The sequence below is a fragment of the Oncorhynchus keta genome, chromosome 5 (genome assembly GCF_023373465.1).
Source record: "Oncorhynchus keta strain PuntledgeMale-10-30-2019 chromosome 5, Oket_V2, whole genome shotgun sequence".
In the NCBI taxonomy this organism is placed as follows: Eukaryota; Metazoa; Chordata; class Actinopteri; order Salmoniformes; family Salmonidae; genus Oncorhynchus; species Oncorhynchus keta.
This window is the reverse complement of record NC_068425.1, coordinates 1,146,188-1,167,430: the sequence shown is the minus strand read 5'-3', so window position 1 is coordinate 1,167,430 and position 21,243 is coordinate 1,146,188. Positions and strand designations below refer to the sequence as shown.

The following is a 21,243-nucleotide window of genomic DNA, read 5'->3' as shown; positions in this document are numbered from 1 at the left end:
TAATAATGTGTTCTTAACTGACTTGCCTAGTTAAATAAAAGGTATTTCATTTTATTTCTTTTTTAAATAAAAAATTGTAATAATCCGAAATCGGCGCACAAAAATACCGATTTCCGATTGTTATGAAAACTTGAAATCGGCCCTAATTAATCGGCCATTCCGATTAATCGGTCGACCTCTAGTCAGGGGGCAACGCCGGGCATTTGTAGGAAAATGGCAATGGACAGGCTCCATGAATAGGGCTGCCATAGACTTATAACAGGAGCATTTTTAGGGACGTACTGGGTGAGCAAATGGACATATGTCCCTGTCCCTAACTTTGGCAGGTTTGCCTCCCCATGTTCCCGGATCCTGTTATTTGAGGTCAGCCAGGCGATGGTAGAGCATATCTCTAGCAGCAAGCAGGGCCTCGCTGCAGTCGGGGGATTACAGTCGTAAGACTGCAGCCCGGCCGGCCCATTGTGCAAGGCTTTATAAATCCCTGCAGGCTGCAGAGAGAGCCCTTGGAAGGAAGGCTGGCAGGCCAGGCAGCTGTGTTAGTTTCTGTTCATTTTCTGCTTTCTGTATATAGAGAGGAGAGCAGGGTCTGGTTCAGTTGGCACGACATGGGACAAAACGCTTTGAAATGGAGGAGATATGCTAATACATGAACGTGTCACAAAAATAATGCTAATTTTCATGTTTCTAAATCACATTTATTTATAAAGCCTTTTTTACATCAGCAGATGTCACAAAGTGCTTATACAGAAACCCAGCCTAAAACCCCAAAGAGCAAGTAATGCCGATGTAGAAGCACGGTGGCTCGGAAAAACTCTCTAGACATGCAGGAACCTAGGAAGAAACCTAGAGAGGAACTAGGCACTGAGGGGTGGCCAGTCCTCTTCTGGCTGTGCCGGGTGGAGATTATAAGAATACATGACAAATAAGGCCCAATCGTTCTTCGAGATTTTCAAACGTTCATAGATGACCAGCACGGTCAAATAATAATCACAGTGGGTGCAACGGGTCAGCACCTCAGGAATAAATGTCAGTTGGCTTTTAGAGAGAGAGAGAGGCACATCCGGTGAACAGGTCAGGGCTCCATAGCCACGGGCAAAACAGCAGCATGAATGTTTTTTATGTTTTGCGCCTTTACTGAACATGACCCTGGTTTTAGTGATTTGGAGATGACAGGGTAGATGTTCTTGACACATCTCTCTGTGACTCACCCCGTCCAAAACAATACTAGCAGTTCATTTGACCCGTCTATCCTTTAGCTTCAGAAATAGGCGGAGGTTTTTTCCCTGACCATGACAGACGCAGAAAGCGGCATTGAAAAATAAAAAGCCCTTATTGATGACATTGCTATTTTATGAGAGACATTTCACACTGTGCAATATTTATTTCATTTATTTAACCTTTATTTAACTAGGCGAGTCAGTTAAGAACAAATACTTATTTACATCATGACAACAAGAGACAACACAACACTACATAAAGAGAGACCTAAGACAACAGCATAGCAAGGCAGCAACACATGACAGCACAGCAAGGTAGCAGAACAAAACATGGTACAAACATTATTGGGCACAGCTTCCCCTCAGTCCCGAGCTTCCCCTCAGTCCCGAGCTACCCCTCAGTCCGAGCTACCCCTCAGTCGCGAGCTGTCCCTCAGTCCCGAGCTGTCCCTCAGTCCGGAGCTGCCCCTCAGTCCAGTGGGGTCCTTGGTGAGGGTTACTAGGCCAAGGTCGGCGGCGAGGGTTGCATATCTAAGGACGCGTATAAAGCGGACTAAGACTTTGTTGAAGTGGGGTTTATTGTTTTGTATTGTTCACGTTTATCTTTTATGAAACATGTATCGAAATAACCACGCTGCATTTTGGTCCGCCTCTCCTTCATCGGAAGCCTTAAACCTTAACACACACAAAGGGCAAGACACACACAAAGGGCAAGGTAGAGACAACAATACATCACGCAAAGCAGCCACAACTGTCAGTAAGAGTGTCCATGATTGAGTCTTTGAATGAAGAGCTGGATATGAAACTGTCCAGTTTGAGTGATTGTTGCAGCTCGTTCCAGTCGCTAGCTGCAGCGAACTGAAAAGACAAGTGACCCCAGGGATGTGTGTGCTTTGGGGACATTTAACAGAATGTGACTGGCAGAACGGGTGTTGTATGTGGAGGATGAGGGCTGCAGTAGATGTCTCAGATAGGGGGGAGTGACGCCTAAGAGTATTTTATAAATAAGCATCAACCAGTGGGTCTTGCGACGGGTATACAGAGATGACCAGTTTACAGAGGAGTATAGAGTGCAGTAATGTGTCCTATAAGGAGCATTGGTGGCAAATCCGATGGCCGAATGGTAAAGAACATCTAGCCTCTCGAGAGCCCCCTTACCTGCCATCCTATACATTTTGTCTCCGTCATCTAGCATGGGTAGGATGGTCATCTGAATCAAGGTTAGTTTGGAAGCTGGGGTGAAAGGGGAGTGATTTACAATAGAGGAAACCAAAGTCTAGATTTAACTTTAGCCTGCAGCTTTGATATGTGCTGAGAGAAGGACAGTGTAACGTCTAGCCATACTCCCAAGTAGGGTTGCAAAAGGTTGGACATTTTAATGGGAAGTTAAGTCCGTAAATTTTGCTTAAATTCATCAAAGTTAGCTTATAACTGTGAACCTTTTTTGTGGGATACACACATATTTTGGTTAAACTATCCCCAATTCAATGGATTTGCAACCCTCTGCGTGCACAGTGCATTTTTCCATCACATGTGCAGTGCACTCTTCCATCACCTGTACAGCTGATTCTCAAGATCTTGCACACTAATGAGATGCTATTGAGACCACACTACTACACTGTCTGAGTCAAGGACTGCATGCTTTCCGGTAGGTTTTGATTACAATGCTGGGTGGTGTGAATATATTTTGTATGACATACATGTTTTTTTGTTAACTAGTAAGTAGTAGCCTACAGCAACGTGTGTGTAAATAATTTCTAACTTGTTAACAATTTCTGCTGTTAGTTTTTGCTACCATGTGGGTTTTAGCTTGCTTGAGCCTGCTAACTGAGTAGTGGTAATTCACCTGTTTCCATACATGTTTCATTTTAAAACATTTATCTTACAAAGGAGTTGTTTAATCTGACTCCTTAAATATTTATCTGTACATGGAATTGTATTTTTTTTCTCTCCTTTTTGTTTATTCTTTACAGGAAAATGCCACGGGCACTATCTGATGTGTGGAGATATTTCACTACAGCTAATATAGAAGGAAAAGCTGTGTACATTTGCAAATACTGTGCCAAATCATATGTGAAGAATGTAACAAAGATGCAGAATCATCTGGCCACGTGCATAAAGTTCCTTCAGTGCTCACAACAAGCAACCTCTGACAAAAGTCCCTCTACTTCATTTCGAGGTGAAAATGATGAATCAGACACCTTATCGATAGCAACAGTTCATGGTCCTCCTGGAATTCAGAAGTTTTTTTGACTCAATGGAGGGAACGTAGTCAGAAAAATTCTGATGAATGTCTTGCTTGAGCTGTGTATGCAACTGGTTCACCTCTGATGCTCACAAGTAATGTGTATTGGAAGAGTTTTCTGAATGTTCTTTGCCCAGCATACACCCATCCAACCAGACATGCTTTATCTACTCATTTGCTGGATGCAGAGTTCAACAGAGTTCAAGTGAAGTTAAAGCAAATCATAGAGAAAGCAGACTATTGCAATCATCTCAGATGGGTTGTCGAATGTTCGTGTGCAAGGAATAATTAACTACATCATCGCCACCCCTCAACCAGTATTCTACAAAAGCACAGACACAAGGGACAACAGACACACCGGTCTCTACATTGCAGATGAGCTGAAGGCAGTCATCAATGACCTTGGACCACTGAAGGTATTTGAAGGTATTTGAACTTGTGACAGACAATGCTGCGAACATGAAGGCTGCTTGGTCTAAAGTGGAGGAGTCCTACCCTCGCATCACACCCGTGCTGCTCATGCATTGAATATGCTCCTCAGGGACATCATGAAAACAATGGATACATCACTGAAAACAATGGATACACTCTACATGAGAGCCAAGGAAATTGTTAGGTATGTGAAGGGTCATCAAGTTATAACAGCAATCTACCTCACCAAGCAAAGTGAGAAGAATAAGAGCACCACATTGATGCTGCCCAGCGACACCCGTTGGGGTGGTGTTGTCATCATGTTTGACAGTCTCGTGGAGGGGAAGGAGTCTCTCCAAAAATGTCCATATCACAGTCTGCCGATATTGACAGCCCCATCAAGAAGATCCTCCTGGAGGATGTATTTTGGGAGAGAGTGGTAAGAAGTCTGAAACTCCTGAAACCTATAGCAGTAGCCATGTAAGAGAAGAAATCCGTACTGCCATGCCCACTTCACTGTTGCTCCAAGCAGAGGAAACTGCAGTTCTGAAATACATCAAAAAGTGTGAAGACTTCTGCCTGAAGCCCATACCTGCCGCAGCGTACATGTTGGACCACAAGTATGCTGGCAAGAGCATTCTGTCTGGTGCAGAGATCAACAAGGCCTATGGTGTCATCACTACCGTGTCTTGCCACCCTGGCCTGGATAAGGGCAAGGTTCTTGGCAGTCTGACGAAGTAGACTTCCAAACAAGTGCTTTGGGATGGAGATGCAATATGGCAGTCGTGCCAACATATCTCATCAGCCACCTGGTGGAAGGGACTTTGTGGCTCTGCGGCTCTTTCCCCTGTTTCCTCCATCATCCTCCAAATCCCACCAACATCAGCCGCCTCAGAGCGCAACTGGTCCTTGTTTTGCCATCACACACACCGAAGCACGCAACAGGCTGACCAATATAAAGGTTGAAAAATTGGTGGCCATCCGGGCAAATTTGAGGCCTTTTGAGCCTGACAACGAGCCATCCTCAACCAGGTTGGAAAGTGACAGTGAAGATTCTGATGTTCAAGAGGTGGACATTGGTCCAGGGAGAAGACATGTAAGCCTGAGAGGAAGACCACCAAATCTTTAGTTTCTAGGCTATCCTTTTACATATGTATTTTGAAAAACGATTTTGGGAGATGAGATGGATCATTCAATGCTCCCTTTCTTTTGTTGTTCAGTGAAATCATCCCATGTGAAAAGTTAACTCATTTAAATAAAGTTCAGTTCGTAACTAATTTTTTATTTATTTCTCTATTGGAAGGATTTAATCATTTGCAATTATGTCTATTTATGACAAGGTAAAAGGTTTGTTTCTGTCTCTTTATGATATGGTAAATATATCCAATGCAAAACACATTTACATTTACACCTGTAGGTGCATTCTTCTAACCAAACCACATGACCTTTGTTTTGGAGGTGTTCAGAGCAAGGATAAGGGTAGAGAAGGCTTGTTGGACACTCTTACGTTACGGCCTTATTCTAAAATGGATTAAATAGCTTTTTTTTCATCAATATACACATATTACCCCATAATGACTAAGCAAAAACAGGTTTTTAGAAATGTTTGCACATTTATTACAAATAAAAAACGAAAATATTCCATTTACATAGGCATTCAGACCCTTTGCTCAATACTTTGTTGAAGCACCTTTGGCAGCGATTACAGCCTCGAGTCTTCTTGGGTATGACGCTACAAGCTTTGTACACCTGTATTTGAAGAGTTTCTCCTATTCTTCTCTGCAGATCCTCTCAAGCTCTGTCAGGTTGGAACGGGATAGTTGCTGCACAGCTATTTCCAGGTCTCTCCAGAGATGTTCGATCGAGTTCAAGTCCGGGTTCTAGCTGGGCCACTCAAGGACATTCAGAGACTTTCCCCAAAGCCAATCCTGCGTTGTCTTGGCTGTGTGCTTAGAGTCGTTGTCCTGTTAGAAGGTGAACCTTTGCCCCAGTCTGAGGTCCTGAGCGCTCTGGAGCAAGTTTTCATCAATGATCTCTCTGTACTTTGCTTTGTTCATCTTTCCCTCGATCCTGACTAGTCTCCCAGTCTCGCCGTTGAAAAACATCTCCACAGCATGATGCTGCCACCACCATTCTTCACCGTAGGGATGATGCCAGGTTTACTCCAGACGTGATGCTTGGCATTCAGGCCAGTGTTCAATCTTGGTTTCATCAGACCAGAGAATCTGGTTTGTCATGGTCTGAGAGTCCTTTAGGTGGCTTTTGGCAAACTCCAAGTGGGCTGTCATGTGCCTTTTATTGAGGAGTGGCTTCTTTTTGGCCAGTCTACCATAAAGGCCTGATTGATGGAGTGCTGCAGAGATGGTTGTCCTTCTGGAAGTTTCTCAGATCTCCACAGAGGAACTCTGGAGCTCTGTCAAAGTGACCGTCGGGTTCTTGGGCACCTCCCCGACCAAGACCCTTTTCCCCCGATTGCTCAGTTTGGCCGGGCAGCCAGCTTTATGAAGAGTTTTGGTGGTTCCAAACTTCTTCCATTTAATAATGTGTTCTTGGGGACCTTGAATGCTGCAGAAATGTTTTGGTACCCTTCCCCAGATCTGTGCCTCGACACAATCCTGTCTCGGAGCTCTAAGGACAGTTCCTTCGACCTCATGGCTTGGTTTTTGCTCTGACATTCACTGTCAACAGTTGGACCTTATATAGACAGGTGTGTGCCTTTCCAAATAATGTCCAATCAATTTAATTTACCTCAGGTGGAAACATCTCAAGGATTATCAATGGAAATAGGAATACATTTGCTAACCTTTCTAAAAAAAACTGCTTTCGCTTTGTCATTATTGTGTGTATATTGAGGAATTTTAGAATAAGTCTGTAACGTAACAAACTTTGGAAAAAGTCAAGGGGTCTGAATACTTGCCGAGTGTGCTGTATTTCCTATCTATTTTATTTTTGATTAAGATTTTTCCATTCTTGATTTGCAATTTCAATTCACTTCCTGAATTAATTATTGGTTGTTTTATCCCACAGAAATTCATAGAGTTTGAGGATGCGTTGGAGGGGGAGAAGAAGGACCTGCAGACTCATGTGGAGAGCCTGGAACTGCAGGGGAAACAGCTGGAGCTCAAGACCAAGAACTATTCTGACCAGAGTGAGTATAAACTACTGTTACTGCTCAGAACTAGAACTACTCTGACCAGAGTGAGCATTAGGATGTTTTCACACTTGGTCCCCTTCTGACAATTTTCATGACCTCAGTGTGGCTCGCTTCATATTTTGTCCAGTGTGAACACTCCAAAGGAACTCAGAACCCTCAAAAGGGACCCAGAAGGGAACCAAACACTTTTTTAGGGCAATGTACAACACAAAGCTACCCAGTTTCGCTTGTTATTATTCCCGCACCACATACTAGAGTTCTGCAACACCGTTTCCCCTCCCATAACCCCTCACATTCGTGCCACATTTGTTTGCAATCTGTGATCTGTAAAGAGAGATTCTAACCTGTTTATTCGCCTGTGGGGTTTGAATAGTGTGAGATGACAACAATATATTTGGTGAGAATCACAACATAAGGGTACAAAATCAATTCTAGCTCTTAAAGGGGAGTAGACTATATTGGGTGTACCATTTTAAATTACAGCATTATTCAATCTGCAGTTATTCTCCTGCTATTTATTCTGTTACTAATAATATTTGTTAATAGTAATTATAATTATTATGTCTCATCTTTGAACTAAATGGTATCTATTAGCTTCCAAAATATAAGTAGATATAAATATCTGTATGATAACACGTTCTGATGGAATGGCTTATCCTGCACTTTGCAAAAACCCAGAGTGCATTCAGTAAATGTTGGACAAAGATCTTGGTTCCTTTCAAAGCGTAGCGATGTGAATGCAAAAGAAGACACGGACCACAAAATAGGTGAAGTGAACTGGAAGAGAAAAAAAGAGTTGAGTCCTCATTCCAAGTCAAGGGCAGTGTGAATACAAAGAGAACTGAGTTATTTTGCTTTCTTTTACCCCAGAGTTCACCGAGATCGGTTATTTTAAAGAGGACTATTTGTGAATAGACCCTTAGACTTAATAAGTAGGACTACTCTGACTAGAGTGAGTATAAAATTATAATAACCAGAACTACTTCGATCAGAGTGGGTATAGAACTATATTAACTAGAACGACGACCAGAGTTAGTATAGACGTAATAACTAGAATTACTACAAATATGAATAGCTAATTATGGAAATTAAGATAAACAGGATTTAAATATATATTTTGTAATAGTTATATATAATACAAATCGAGGTTAGGGCAATGGAAATGCTTTTGGCGGTTGATCTGCTTCTGTTCTGTGGGTGGCACTGTGTGGTCTTTCGAAGGATGGTCACGGTCTCTCCAGGGCCATGGGATCCGGGGGGTTGAGGGTGGTGTGCCGGTCATTGGGATGACAACCCAACTCGGGATGAGGAGGGGTTTTAGCGGGTGGAATAGTGGGGACCAATTGGTGGTTTACTTAGTAGCAATGCAAATATCATGGTACAGCTATATAGACACTCAATCATCATGTTACTTTTTAATGGTATGTTTACAAACATATATTATGATAAATAGAGTTGAAACTTGTCTCATTATTGTAATTGGTGAAGTAAGTATAGTCAGTTATAATTGTAATGGCTTAGCAGATAATAAGAAAAGACGATCAGTATTTACCTGCCTAAAAGAGAAGGAATATAATATCTATTGTTTAAAGGAAACTCATTCAACTATTTTAGATGAAGTTTTATGGAAAAAGGACTGGGGAAGTGAAATATATTTCTCCCATGAGCAAAGAAATTCAAAAGGGGTGATGATATTAATTAACAGTAATGTTGATCCAAATGTGCAAATTGTCCAAACAGATCCTCAAGGTAGATGGATGATTTCAAATATGTTATTGTGCCATAAACAGATGTGACTTATTAACCTATATGGTCCAAATAATGATGATCCAAGCTTCTTAGAAAATATATATAATAATTTATCAACTCTACAAGCAACACTAGACTCTATTATTATGGTGGGAGATTATAATACTGTTTTAAATACCGATATGTACCTTGTTTTTAACTAGGACAGAATAATTTATAACTGACTTTTTTCCCGACATAACATAGGTACAGCAGCTCTCCTTATTGTATGTGCCTAAAAGAGTCCATACTAACAAAGGAAATTGAAGGACTAACAGTACAGATAGAATTATTATTTTTACTTTGACCCCTTTTTCTCCCCAATTTCATGGTATCCAATTGGTAGTTACAGTCTTGTCTCATCACTGCAACTCCCGTATGGACTCGGGAGAGGCGAAGGTAGAGAGCCATGCATCATCCGAAACACGACCCAACCAAGCAACACTGCTTCTTGATGCAATGCCTGCTTAACCCGGAAGCCAGCCACACCAATGTGTCAGAGGAAACACCGTACACCTGTACACCTGTACGGAAAAACTTTTGATAAAGTACGACTGGGGTTTATATATAAATGCCTGGAATATTTCAATGTGGGTTAAAGTTATGTATAGTAGGTGTAAAATGGTAAATAATGGCTACATCTCAAAGTTTTAAACTGTTGGAGTAAAACAAGGTTGTCCACTATCGGCATATCTATTTATTATTGCCATCGAAATGTTAGCTGTTAAAATTAGATCCAACAATAATATTAAGGAATTAGAAATCCATGGCTTAAGAACGAAGATGTTATTGTACATTGTACATGTTTTCTTTTAAATCCACAATAAGAATCCCTCCACAGCCACATAGACACAGCCACATAGACACGGCCACATAGACACGGCCACATAGACACGGCCACATAGACACGGCCACATAGAGGATCTAGATACTTTTTCTAACCTCTCTGGATTAAAACCAAATTATGATACTATATTACATATTGGATCACAAAAAAATAGAACTTTTATATTACCGTGTAGTTCACCAAAAAAATATCTGACGGGGATGTGGACGTTCTCGGTATACATATCCCAAAAGAAAGAAATCTCACTCCAATACATTTTAATAGAAAGTTAGCAAAAATAGATAAGATCTTGCTACCATGAACAGGAAAATACCGGTCTATTTGTGGAAAAATCACCCTGATTGAACTCTTTTGTCATATCACAGTTGACCTATTTGCTTATGGTTTTGCCTACACCTAGTGACCTGCTTTTTAAATTATATGAGCAAGAAATATTGAATTTGATTTGGAATGACAAGCCAGGCAAAATTAAAAGGGCCTATTTATATGATGAACATGAATTCGGAGGGCAGAAATTAAATATCAAAGCATTAGACCTCTCACTAAAGGAATCAGTCATAAAGTTATACTTAAATCCAAAATGGTTATCTAGTATATTAGTAAGAATGTCTCACCCAATGTTCCAGAATGGCCTTTTTCCCTTTATTCAGATTACAACCGCTCACTTTTGGTTATTTGAAAACTAAATAATCTCGAAAATGTTATCTTTTAAAAAAGCCATAGAAAGTTGGTTGCAATTTCAATTTAATCCACCTGAAAAGACAGAACAAATTATTCAAGTATTGTGGTTAAACTCAAATATACAAATTGATAAAAAGGTAAAGGTATAATCTTTGTAAATGATATAAAGACTGGTGGAGTTATGTCACACATGCAGCTTACACAGACATACGGAAATGTCTGCTCAACCCAAAAATGGAAGCGGGACAAAGTAAGGAACTTGTCTGTTGGCCCTGCATTAAAGACCAAAATTAGTCAAAGAAAATTGTGATATAAAATATACTACTTTCATTTAAGGACCAAAACAAATGTACAGCTGTGCCAGTGTAACCGATGTAAAATGGCTAGCCAGTTAGCGGTGGTGCGCGCTAATAGCATTACAATCGGTGACGTCACTCGCTCTGAGACCATGAAGTAGTCGTTCCCCTTGCTCTGCAAGGTCCGCGGCTTTTCTGGAGTGATGGGTAACGATGCTTCGTGGGTGTCAGTTGTTGATGTGGGCAGAGGGACCCTGGTTCGAGCCCGGTTAGGGGACGGACTAAAGTTAAACTGTTACACCATATAAATTGCGAAATAGTTGGGAAGGGATTTTGATGTACCGATTCCATGGCACATGGTTTATGAATTGACATTCAAAACTTGCAATCAATATAATGTTATATATGGGGGATACAATCTTCTCAGCTCTGCAGATTTTGCCAGCGAGAAGGCGGAGTCATTTATTTTGGAACTGTCCAGATGTAGCTCGTTTTGTCACAGGTCCAGGGATGGCTGAAGAATTGCAACATGTACCTAGAGCTAACGCTGCAGATAGCAATACAGGGTGATTTGAAAAGTCAGTCAATCGATCAATAATGATTTCAGCAAAAATGTTTAATTTACAATCTGTAGAAACTATGAGAATAGAAAGGTTCAGTACTTTTGTGATGCCTCACAGCAACAGTTAAAATAATGTCAAATAGAAATTCGAGATGGGAGGGGTTGAATGGAGTTGAAGGGTGGGACTAATAACAAATGTAAAACATATGGGGTCTGTAAAATGTATATAGGTTCAGAACCTTTGAAATAGCACAGTTACAAATATATGGCAAATAGAACATCAGTAATAGAGGTAGGGCAGGACTATGAACAAAATAAAATATATCTATTGTAAAATAGATTGTCTGTAAAATGTGCATAGTATGTATAAGCTGGAAGTAGAAGCCTAAGTGTTATTGTTTATTAGTTTACTCCAATTGGGGGAGGGGTGGTAGGGTTTGCAGGGAATAATAAAAGAAGGTATTGGTACATGGAGTGGAACAGGGAAATCCAAGAGCAAACTCAGCCGAGGAAACTGGGATGAAGCAACCAAGGTATTTATTACAACACAGGGGGGAGATGGAGTGCAGGCCAGGGGAAGCTCTGGTGGTTTGCAGGAAACCAGGTACGGAGGCTGAGGTGAGAGGGGTTGGGACAGGGTAAGCAGTTCGAGGGGAATCCAAAGAAGTAGTGGATTGTGGAATCCATGACAGAGTAGCAGGATGACGAGACGTGGGACTGGAGACAGGGACCAGATTCAGAGCGGGCAGAACTGTAGCGGAGAGGAAAACAGCGTCAGGCAAGGAAAACTGGCATAACAGGTCCCGAATAGTAACAAACGGCTAGAACTGTAGACTGACTGAGCAGAGATAACGATCTGGCAGCGTGGAAGTGGCAGTCCTGAGTATTTGTAGAGGTCTTGATTATGGAACAGGTTGCAGCTGGTGAGGATCTACTCTGACTCTAGCATACCTGTCTCCGCTCACGCAATCACACACACACAGAGAGAGGGAGAGAGTACTGGGGGAGTGGCGGCAGGTCAAGGAGACACAGGATGAGCAGTAGAGGACGTTGCAGGAGCAGATGTGACAGGTATATTAAAAAAAAGTGTGTGTGTATATATATATATATATATATATATATATATATATATATATATTACCGTTCAAAAGTTTGGGGTCACTTAGAAATGTCCTTGTTTTCCATGAAAACATGCACAAAATTAGTTGCAAAATGAATAGGAAGTATAGTAAAGATGTTGACAAGATTATAAATAATTATTTTTTATTGAAATAATAATTGTGTCCTTCAAACTTTGCTTTCGTCAAACAATCCTCCATTTGCAGCAAATACAGCCTTGCAGACCTTTGGTATTCTAGTTGTCAATTTGTTGAGGTAATCTGAAGATATTTCATTTTATGCTTCCTGAAGCACCTCCCACAAGTTGGATTGGTTTGATGGGCACTTCTTAGGTACCATACGGTCAAGCTGCTCCCACAACAGCTCAAGAGAGTTGAGACCCTGTGACTGTGCTGGCCACTCCATTATAGACAGAATACCAGCTGACTGCTTCTTCCGTAAATAGTTCTTGTTAATTTGGAGCTGTGCTTTAGGTCATTGTCCTGTTGCAGGAGGAAATTGGATCCAATTAACCCGCCGTCCACAGGTCATGGCGTTGCAAAATGGAGTGATAGCCTTCCTTCTTCAAGATCCCTTTTAACCTGTAGAAATCTCTCACTTTACCACCACCAAAGCACCCCCAGACCATCACATTGCCTCCGCCATGCTTGACAGAGGCGTCAAGCACACCTCCATCATCTTTTCATTTTTTTTGCGTCTCACGGATGTTCTCCTTTGTGATCCGAACACCTCAAACTTAGATTAGTCTGTCCATAGCACTTTTTTCCAATCTTCCTCTGCCCAGTGTCTGTGTTATTTTGCCCATCTTAATCTTAGCTTTTTATTGGCCAGTCTGAGATATGTCTTTTTCTTTGCAACTCCGCCTACCAGCATTCCAGAGTCACCTCTTCACTGTTGACTTTGAGACTGGTGTTTTGCGAAGTGCTATTTAATGAAGCTGCCAGTTTTGTGAGGTGTCTGGTTCTCAAACTAGACGCTCTAATGTACTTGTCCTCTTGCTCAGTTGTGCACCGGAGCCTCTCACTCCTCTTTCTATTCTGGTTAGAGCCAGTTTGCGCGGCACTGTGAAGGGAGTAGTACACAGCGTTGTACGAGATCTCGCATGGAATAGCCTTCATTTCTCAGAACAAGAATAGACGGACGAGTTCTTTGTTTCTGGCCATTTTGAGCCTGTAATCAAATCCACAAATGCTGATCCTACAGAAACTCAACTAGTCTAAACAAGGCCAATTGTATTTATTCTTTAGTCAGGACAACAGTTTTCAGCTGTGTTAACATAATTGCGTTAGGGTTTTCTAATGATCAGTTAGCCCTTTAAAATGATAATTCAAGTTTATCTAACACAATGTGCCATTGAAACAGAGGAGTGATGGTTGCTGATAATGGGCCTCTGTAAGCCTATGTAGATATTTCATTAAAAAAATCAGCCGTTTCCGGGCCTCCCGGGTGGTGCATTGCAGTGCTAGCTGTGCCACCAGAGATTCTGGGTTCGAGCCCAGACTCTGCCGCAGCCGGCCGCGACCAGGAGGCTCATGGGGCGGCGCACAATTGTCCCAGCGTTGTCCGGTTTAGGGAGGGTTTGGCCGGCAGGGATATCCTTGTCTCATCGCGCACTAGCGACTCCGGTGGCGGGCCGGGCCCAGTGCACGCTGACCAGGTTGCAAGGTGTTGGCTGTTTCTTCCGACACATTGGTGCGGCTGGCTTCCGGGTCGGATGTGCGCAGTGCGGCTTGGTTGGGTTGTGTTTCGGAGGACGCATGGCTCTCGGCCTTCGCCTCTCCTGAGTCTGTACGGGAGTTGCTGCGATGAGACAAGACAGGAACTACTACTAATTGGATACCATGACATTTTTTAAATTCTGCCGTTTCCAGCTACAATAGTCATTTACAACATTAACAATGTCTACACTGTATTTCTGATCAATTTGATGTTATTTTAATGGACAAAAAAATAGCTTTTCTTTCAAAAACAAGGACATTTGTAAATGACCCCAAACTTTTGAAAGGTAATGTATATGTATGTATTTGTGTGTATGTACACCAAGCTCTGTCAGGAGGAATGGGCCAACATTCACCCAATTTATTGTGGGAACCATGTGGAAGGCTACCTGAAATGTTTGCCCCAGTTAAACCATTTAAAGGCAATGCTACCAAATACTAATTGAGTGTATATAAACTTCTGACCCACTGGGAATGTCATGAAATTATTAAATGAAATAAATCGTTCTCTCTACTATTATTCTGATATTTCACATTCTTAAAATAAAGTGATTATCCTAACTGACCTAAGACAGGGGATTTTTACTAGGATTAAATGTCAGGAATTGTGAAAAACTGAGTCGAAATGTATTTGGCTAAGGTGTGTGTGTAAACTTCTGACTTCAACTGTATATAGTTACCCCAAAAATATATTGGGGATTGTAAATGATGCAGACAATTACATTGATGGAAGCAACAATCTATCCGCAATATTAAAGCTGAGCCACCCCCTAATAAAAAAAAATATTTAAAAAAACATGACTTCAACAAGTGTTAACTAGACTTATAAACTAGAAGTACTCTGACAATTTGATTCCGACAATGCCATTTGCCCACGACATGGGATAAACAGCTGCAGGTGATTGCGCTGTATCTAATGGCATATGCAGCGAGACAGTTATGCCCAGCAGTGCGATGGATCAGACTTTGTTTACATAAGACAACACATCGATTCGGCGTGTGTTTTTCCGTTGCTCGTCAGTCTTTAATAACTACAACTATTCTGACCAGAGTGAATAGTACCTCAGTAGTAAAATACTGTGTACTATTACTCAGAGCAAGAACTACTTTGACCAGAGTGAGTGTGTACTTCTCAAAACTAGCATACTGTAAGTGTGCATTAATCAGAACTAGCACAACTCAAAACTAGCACACTGTGAGTCTTCCCTTCTCAGAACTACCACACACACTGTGAGTCTGCATTACTCATAACTAGCACAATGTGACAGTGCACTATTGACAGCCAAGCACAAAGTGCATAGCCCAGCACATCGTGACTGTGCACTATTGTCTACCTACACTGTGGAGGACTACACATAGCATACTAGCACACATTGGTTTTGCACCGTGAAGAGCTTTGCATGTAGTATTCAAGGACACAGTATAGCCTGTTTTACACTTAACCCACCATGAACGGATGAGCCAGTGCATGTTCTGTCTTCTGTGGTCAATATGGCTGAATAGGGTTTTAGTGCCTCTGACAGCATACAGACTCACATATTCAATCAATGAGGAAATAGGCCTGCCACCATTTAGTGTTTCAAAGCAGACCAGATTTAATTTTTTTATTTTTTATTTAACCTTTATTTAACCAGGTAGGCTAGTTGAGAACAAGTTCTCATTTACAACTGCGACCTGGCCAAGATAAAGCATAGCAGTGTGAACAGACGACACAGAGTTACACATGGAGTAAACAATTAACAAATGGAGAGCACCATCACACTATCCACTGTCCAATATGGAGCCATGCAAGTCCTGGACTAATAGACACTTTCAATGGAGAATCTCATTTGAACAGGTTTTTGTCCCAGATCTGTGCCCGGGAAATCAGCCCGAAGTATATAACCCACAGTGCTGTTGCAATGGGAGGCTGGTTGACTCTGATTCTGTTTTTCTGGGTTTCAGTCACGCGTCTGGAGGAGCGTGAGTCAGACATGAAGAAGGAGTACAACGCTTTGCACCAGCGACACACAGAGGTAGTAACAGCCGTGTGTGTGTGTGTGTGTGTGTGTGTGTGTGTGTGTGTGTGTGTGTGTGTGTGTGTGTGTGTGTGTGTGTGTGTGTGTGTGTGTGTGTGTGTGTGTGTGTGTGTGTGTGTGTGTGTGTGTGTGTGTGTGTGTGTGCATGGGAGAGTTTAGTATATAACTCCATACTAGCTGCTAGGTTTGTATCTTGATGTAGTTTCCCTGGTACAATAGAACCAAGTCAATGGAATTACGTCTAGCTTCCTCACTCATCCTCTTATCTTCCTGTCAGATGATTCAAACATACGTGGAGCATATTGAGAGGTCCAAGATGCAACAGGCAGGGAACAACAGCCAGCCAGAAGGACCAGGCAGTGGACGGACGTGAGTGGCTGACTTTTAAAAAACCATGTTCATCAAAAAACGTTATTATCCCCCAGTGAGGAATTCCATTGAGCAGCGTACAGACAAAACAATACAGTTCATACAACAACATAGATATAATATAATTAGTTGTGACCTTTCTGGAAAGTGTGCATGGATGGGTGGGTGTGTTGGTGGGAGTGTGTGTGCAGGGGGAAGGGTATAGTAATTGATCCTGGCATAGCTAGTAGTAACAACTATGCTGAGGTATTGGTATGTGGTTTGTTGTGCTTGGGTTTAGTGTGCTGTAGTTGTGTTGTGCTGTGTGTGTTAGCCTGTGTTAGCTTGTTTTGTGACCAGTGATGTAGTGGTTTACCAAACAGGTTGGTAAAAGATGATCGCTGTTTGTGGTGAGTAAAATAACGCTCCCTATACTTTCAATGCCCTTTTTCTGCAGAAGGTGGGTAAAATGCTTGTGCAAAATAAAATATTTCACTAAACAAAATGTATGTGTGTTTACTGTATGTGTGTTTACCCCCCACTACACCACTTGTGACCTGTTTGGCTTCACTCTAATCACCATATGTCTGTCTCGTTGTCTCACTCTGTGCTCGTGCTGCTGTGTTGCACAGTCAACGCCACGTGTGGAGGAAAAGGTAAATCACTACCCCCAAAAACCTCTTTGCCTCTTACCCCCCCCCCCCACCCCATCCCTGTCCCCTCAATCCCAATCTCATTCAGTGTTTGTCAGTCTTGGTCCTGAGTATAGATAGGACCCAGGTTCAAATACTTGAAAAATAATTTTAAACACACACTTTGTTTGAGTCTCTTTGGAACTTTTCTATTGGTTTATAAAGCCAGGCAAGCTGAATCAGGCTCAGATATTTATTTCAGTAGTGCTGAGCGATTAGTGATTTTTTATTTTTTTTGTTCGGTTATTTTTTTTTTTACATTAAAATGATTAAAGGTTTTTAATGGAGATGACAAAAATAGTGAACATTCAATTGCCAAAACATTGGAAATATTTTCATTGTCTCTGTCAGGTCCACAAATCGAGAATTGCTATTAAATAATTAAATATTTCAGTTGTGTATATTACTTAGTTTTATTTGACGACTTTATCATTTTTCATTCCTTAAAGTCAGCATCTCGTCTCAACTGCTCAGGCAGTAGCAGCCAGCAAGACAACCATCTAACGTTATCTCTGTTCTCACCATACTGTGTAGTCTTTAGCCACCCTATTTAGCTAGGCTAGCCTGCCTAAGTATGCTGCAGAACTGTCAGACGAAATCATTTGACTAGTTCTTTAAAGTAGATAAGGCATACTTTCACGAACTCTCTATCCCTCACTCTCGTCATTGTGTTGTCTACTATCCTCTCTCTCATGCGGTGGCGAATGCGGTCTGTGTGTAATCTAACCTAATGTAGCAGGCATAAAAATGTATCCGAACCAGAAAAGAACTGGCACAATGGATTATGGCCATTGTAGTTAATTACCACGTTTCTGAGCTGAGCTAGGTTGAATATTTGCTTAATGAAAACTACAACTCCCTTCAGCCCAGCATCCCATATAGTTCAGGACTTAATTTATCTGGTCAATGATTTGATTTCTATCTAGAGAAATGGCACTAAGAAAAAAATATATAACTCGATTTCAAGTAATTGAAATGACGGTGGTCAATTAGTTGTTTGTAATAACAACAAAAAAAACTAAAATGTGGTTAATCGCTCAGCACCTTTTCAGGTGTTTAAAAACCCAGCTCTGCTGGGTATACAGGTGTTTGCTCAAGCCCAGCACTAACACACTTGATTCAACTACTTGGGTGCTTGTTGATTAATTGAATCAGGTCGGCAGACACTGTGGTTCCCAGGACTAGGACTTGATGATCACTGCCCTGGCTCCATTGACCAACCAGCCTCTCCTTCTTGGACTAGAAGTTCCCCTGCCCCCACTATGTCCCAATATGGAATGACCCAGAGTTCGTGCCTTTGTCCTTTACCTTCTCCTCTATCACCAACTGTTTATGGTCTGTCTGTCTGTCTCTGTCTGTCTGTCTGTCTGTCTGTCTGTCTGTCTGTCTGTCTGTCTGTCTGTCGCGCAGCTGAATCGAGTGGAGACGAATGGATTCGGTTCAGTTAGTTCATGCAATCGTCCTGATGAGCCCTTCCCAGCTCGCTAGTTTATGCTTGTGGCTCGAAACTTCAGCGAGAATTTGAAACTTGTCTGCCGAAGTCGGGACTTGGAATGTAAATTCAGAATCATTACGTTTTTATCGGAGTAATATATATTTTTTAAGTAGACGTTAATAGCTTAGTTGTACTTATGTATTGCATATTGTTTTTTTGTGGTGTGGTTTTCATATAAGCCCTTGGGCTTCCAACCACACCTGCGCACCGGTTTTTGTTTTAATGAGTTTTTATCTGTATTGTTGTTTTCACTTGTTTGCTTTGGTGAAAAAAAATAAGAAAAAAATGTTGTTGCCGACAAACTCTCCCCATTGAGCAGTAGACTGTATCACGGTGACATCCATATGGTTACTACCAATTTGACACATTCTTTTTCATGTAGGCTGTTATCCTCGCTCAAGATAAAATCAATTGGGATGGAACAAATTGCCCATGTGATACAGCTACCCTGTGGTAAGCAACTCACGTCGGCAAGCCTTGATACCACATCGTTGCACTGGTCATTCGCACCGGCTTGACCGAACCCAATCCACTCGTCTCCACTTTACTCTCAGTTGCGCAACATACAGTACGTCATCAATTTGGGCAACAGGCGAGAGTCCATATAGTCTCTCCCGTTTCTCCATAATGTGGATATATTGTGTCATATTATGTTGGTCTGGTTTAGTATCAGTCTGTCCAGTAGCTGGCTTTGTGTGTTGTGCTTAATTTAGGGGATTTTCAGTTTTATGTAATGCAACCCCAAAGTTAACTTTCATGTCTCCCCAGATACCTAATGTACAGTATATTATCTCCCACCCTCCCTCTCTATCTCCCCCTCTCTCTGCCCTCCCTCTCTCTATCTCCCCATCTTTCTGCCCCTCTCCTCTCTCTTCCCCCTCACACCTCTCTCTCTGCCCCTCCCTCTCTATCTCATCCTCTCTCTGCCCCTCTCCTCTCTTTCCCCTCACCTCTCTCTCTGTCTTCCATTCTCATTGTCTTTTTCTTCTCTCCCTCAAACCTTTACCCTTCCCCTCACCTCCTCTTCTCTCCTCCCACCTCTCCCCCTGTCTTTTCCCCCAGCAGCAAGGTGGAGCGTCCCCCGTCATTGAGCTTGTACCCCAGTGGAGAGGGCATGGGAATGGTACGTGGGGGTCTCGGAGGGGGGCTAGGATGCCTGGGTCGGGGACCAACGTCTGACAGGTCAGCGAGCTCAGCCAATCCCACCACACCTCTGGCTACCAGGTGTGATAGAGGCTCTGTCCCAAATGGCACCCTATTCCCTTTATAGTGCACTACTTTGGACCAGAGCACTATGGGCCCTGGTTAAAAGTAGTACACTATAAAGGGGAATAGGATGCCATTTGGGACACACATAGAAACTCCCCCTGGACCTCACATCTGCAGAACACGTCATGCCTCACGTCATGCCACACCCACCTTCATTCAGAATCATCCAGACACATCCCTCACGCCTGCTTGTGTCCCTTGTCTTCCAAGGGCCTTTCTTTGTGGTGTTTGTCGATTGTTTTTTTTATGGCAGTGAGTGTAATGAAGACATGACATTGTATAAACAGATATGAGGAATACATTAATATTAGGACAAATATTACATTAAATTTGTGTAATTTCTTTTCCCTTAAGTGCTTTTTTTCTACAATAATAGAACATAACTAAGCTTCTATCGTCCCATTTGCACCTGTCTTTTCATCCCGTTTCACGTGTAAGTCTAAGTGTGATGCTTTGTTACTAAGTCTATGCGCAAGATTGTAAGTATAAGCAAGATCGTGAACAATCCTTGCAAGAGAAGATCCCTGGCTTCTCTATTCCCCACCCTTCAGCCTAAATGTGCACTTGCATACTCTCAGTCATTGATTTTAAAGCATTGGCTTGGTGCAAACATTGTCTGGAGGGAGTTTCCACCATTGTTAAATCCATGAAGGGAAGTGTACACTTTGGGAGAAGGGGGAAGAATCGGGATGCAGCCCCTCTTTTACAATATAACCCCTTGACCTCTTTAACCCCTGACCTCTGATGCCCCAGGAGGATGGTTCCGAGTCGGACTCAGTGGCAGCCACGCCCAGTAGCACAGGAAGTAAGTCCAACACGCCCACGTCCTCCGTCCCTTCTGCCACTGTCACGCCCCTCAACGAGGGCTTCTTCCCGCCCGGCGAGTTCGACCCAATGCATGCTGTAAGCCGCGGCAGGAAGAGTGCTAAACGCCTCAGCAGAAACATGGAGGTGCAGGTCTCCCAGGAAACCAGGAACGTCAGCATTGGTGAGTGTAAAGTATAGTTACACACACACACACACACACACACACACACCCGCGCACGTTAGCATGAGTGGTTAATTGTGTGATCAGGGCCTGTATTCATAAAGTCCCTCAGAGAAGGAGTGCTGATCTAGGATCAGGTCCATGTAATCTTATTGTAATCTTATTCATTATTATCTAAAAGGCAGAACTGATCCTAGATCACTCCTATTCAGAGATACTTTGTGAATACGGTATAGAGTGTGTATGATATTCTATCTGAACTCAGGTATGGGTAGCAGTGATGAGTGGTCAGAATTCCAAGAGATCATCGATTCCACCCCAGAGCTGGATATGTGTGTGGACCCCCGTCTTTATGGTGGAGGAAACAGGTAACACACACACACACACACACACAC

The 21,243-nt window shown here is 42.2% G+C and overlaps 1 protein-coding gene across 10 annotated transcripts in view; it reads left to right on the top strand.

Annotated features, from left to right (window-relative positions):
- The window catches only part of mapk8ip3 (mitogen-activated protein kinase 8 interacting protein 3), a 71,300-nt gene that overhangs the window by 14,022 nt on the left and 36,035 nt on the right, over positions 1–21,243 (top strand). For 9 of the 10 annotated variants that reach the window (XM_052518335.1, XM_052518344.1, XM_052518339.1 and 6 more), the window contains 7 exons: positions 6,901–7,021; positions 15,983–16,053; positions 16,334–16,425; positions 17,037–17,060; positions 19,657–19,714; positions 20,614–20,848; positions 21,114–21,216. In XM_052518335.1, coding sequence (XP_052374295.1) covers positions 6,901–7,021; positions 15,983–16,053; positions 16,334–16,425; positions 17,037–17,060; positions 19,657–19,714; positions 20,614–20,848; positions 21,114–21,216 — 704 coding nt within the window. The remainder of the gene's footprint in view (positions 1–6,900; positions 7,022–15,982; positions 16,054–16,333; positions 16,426–17,036; positions 17,061–19,656; positions 19,715–20,613; positions 20,849–21,113; positions 21,217–21,243) is intronic. The other variant, XM_052518338.1, reaches the window with a different exon arrangement.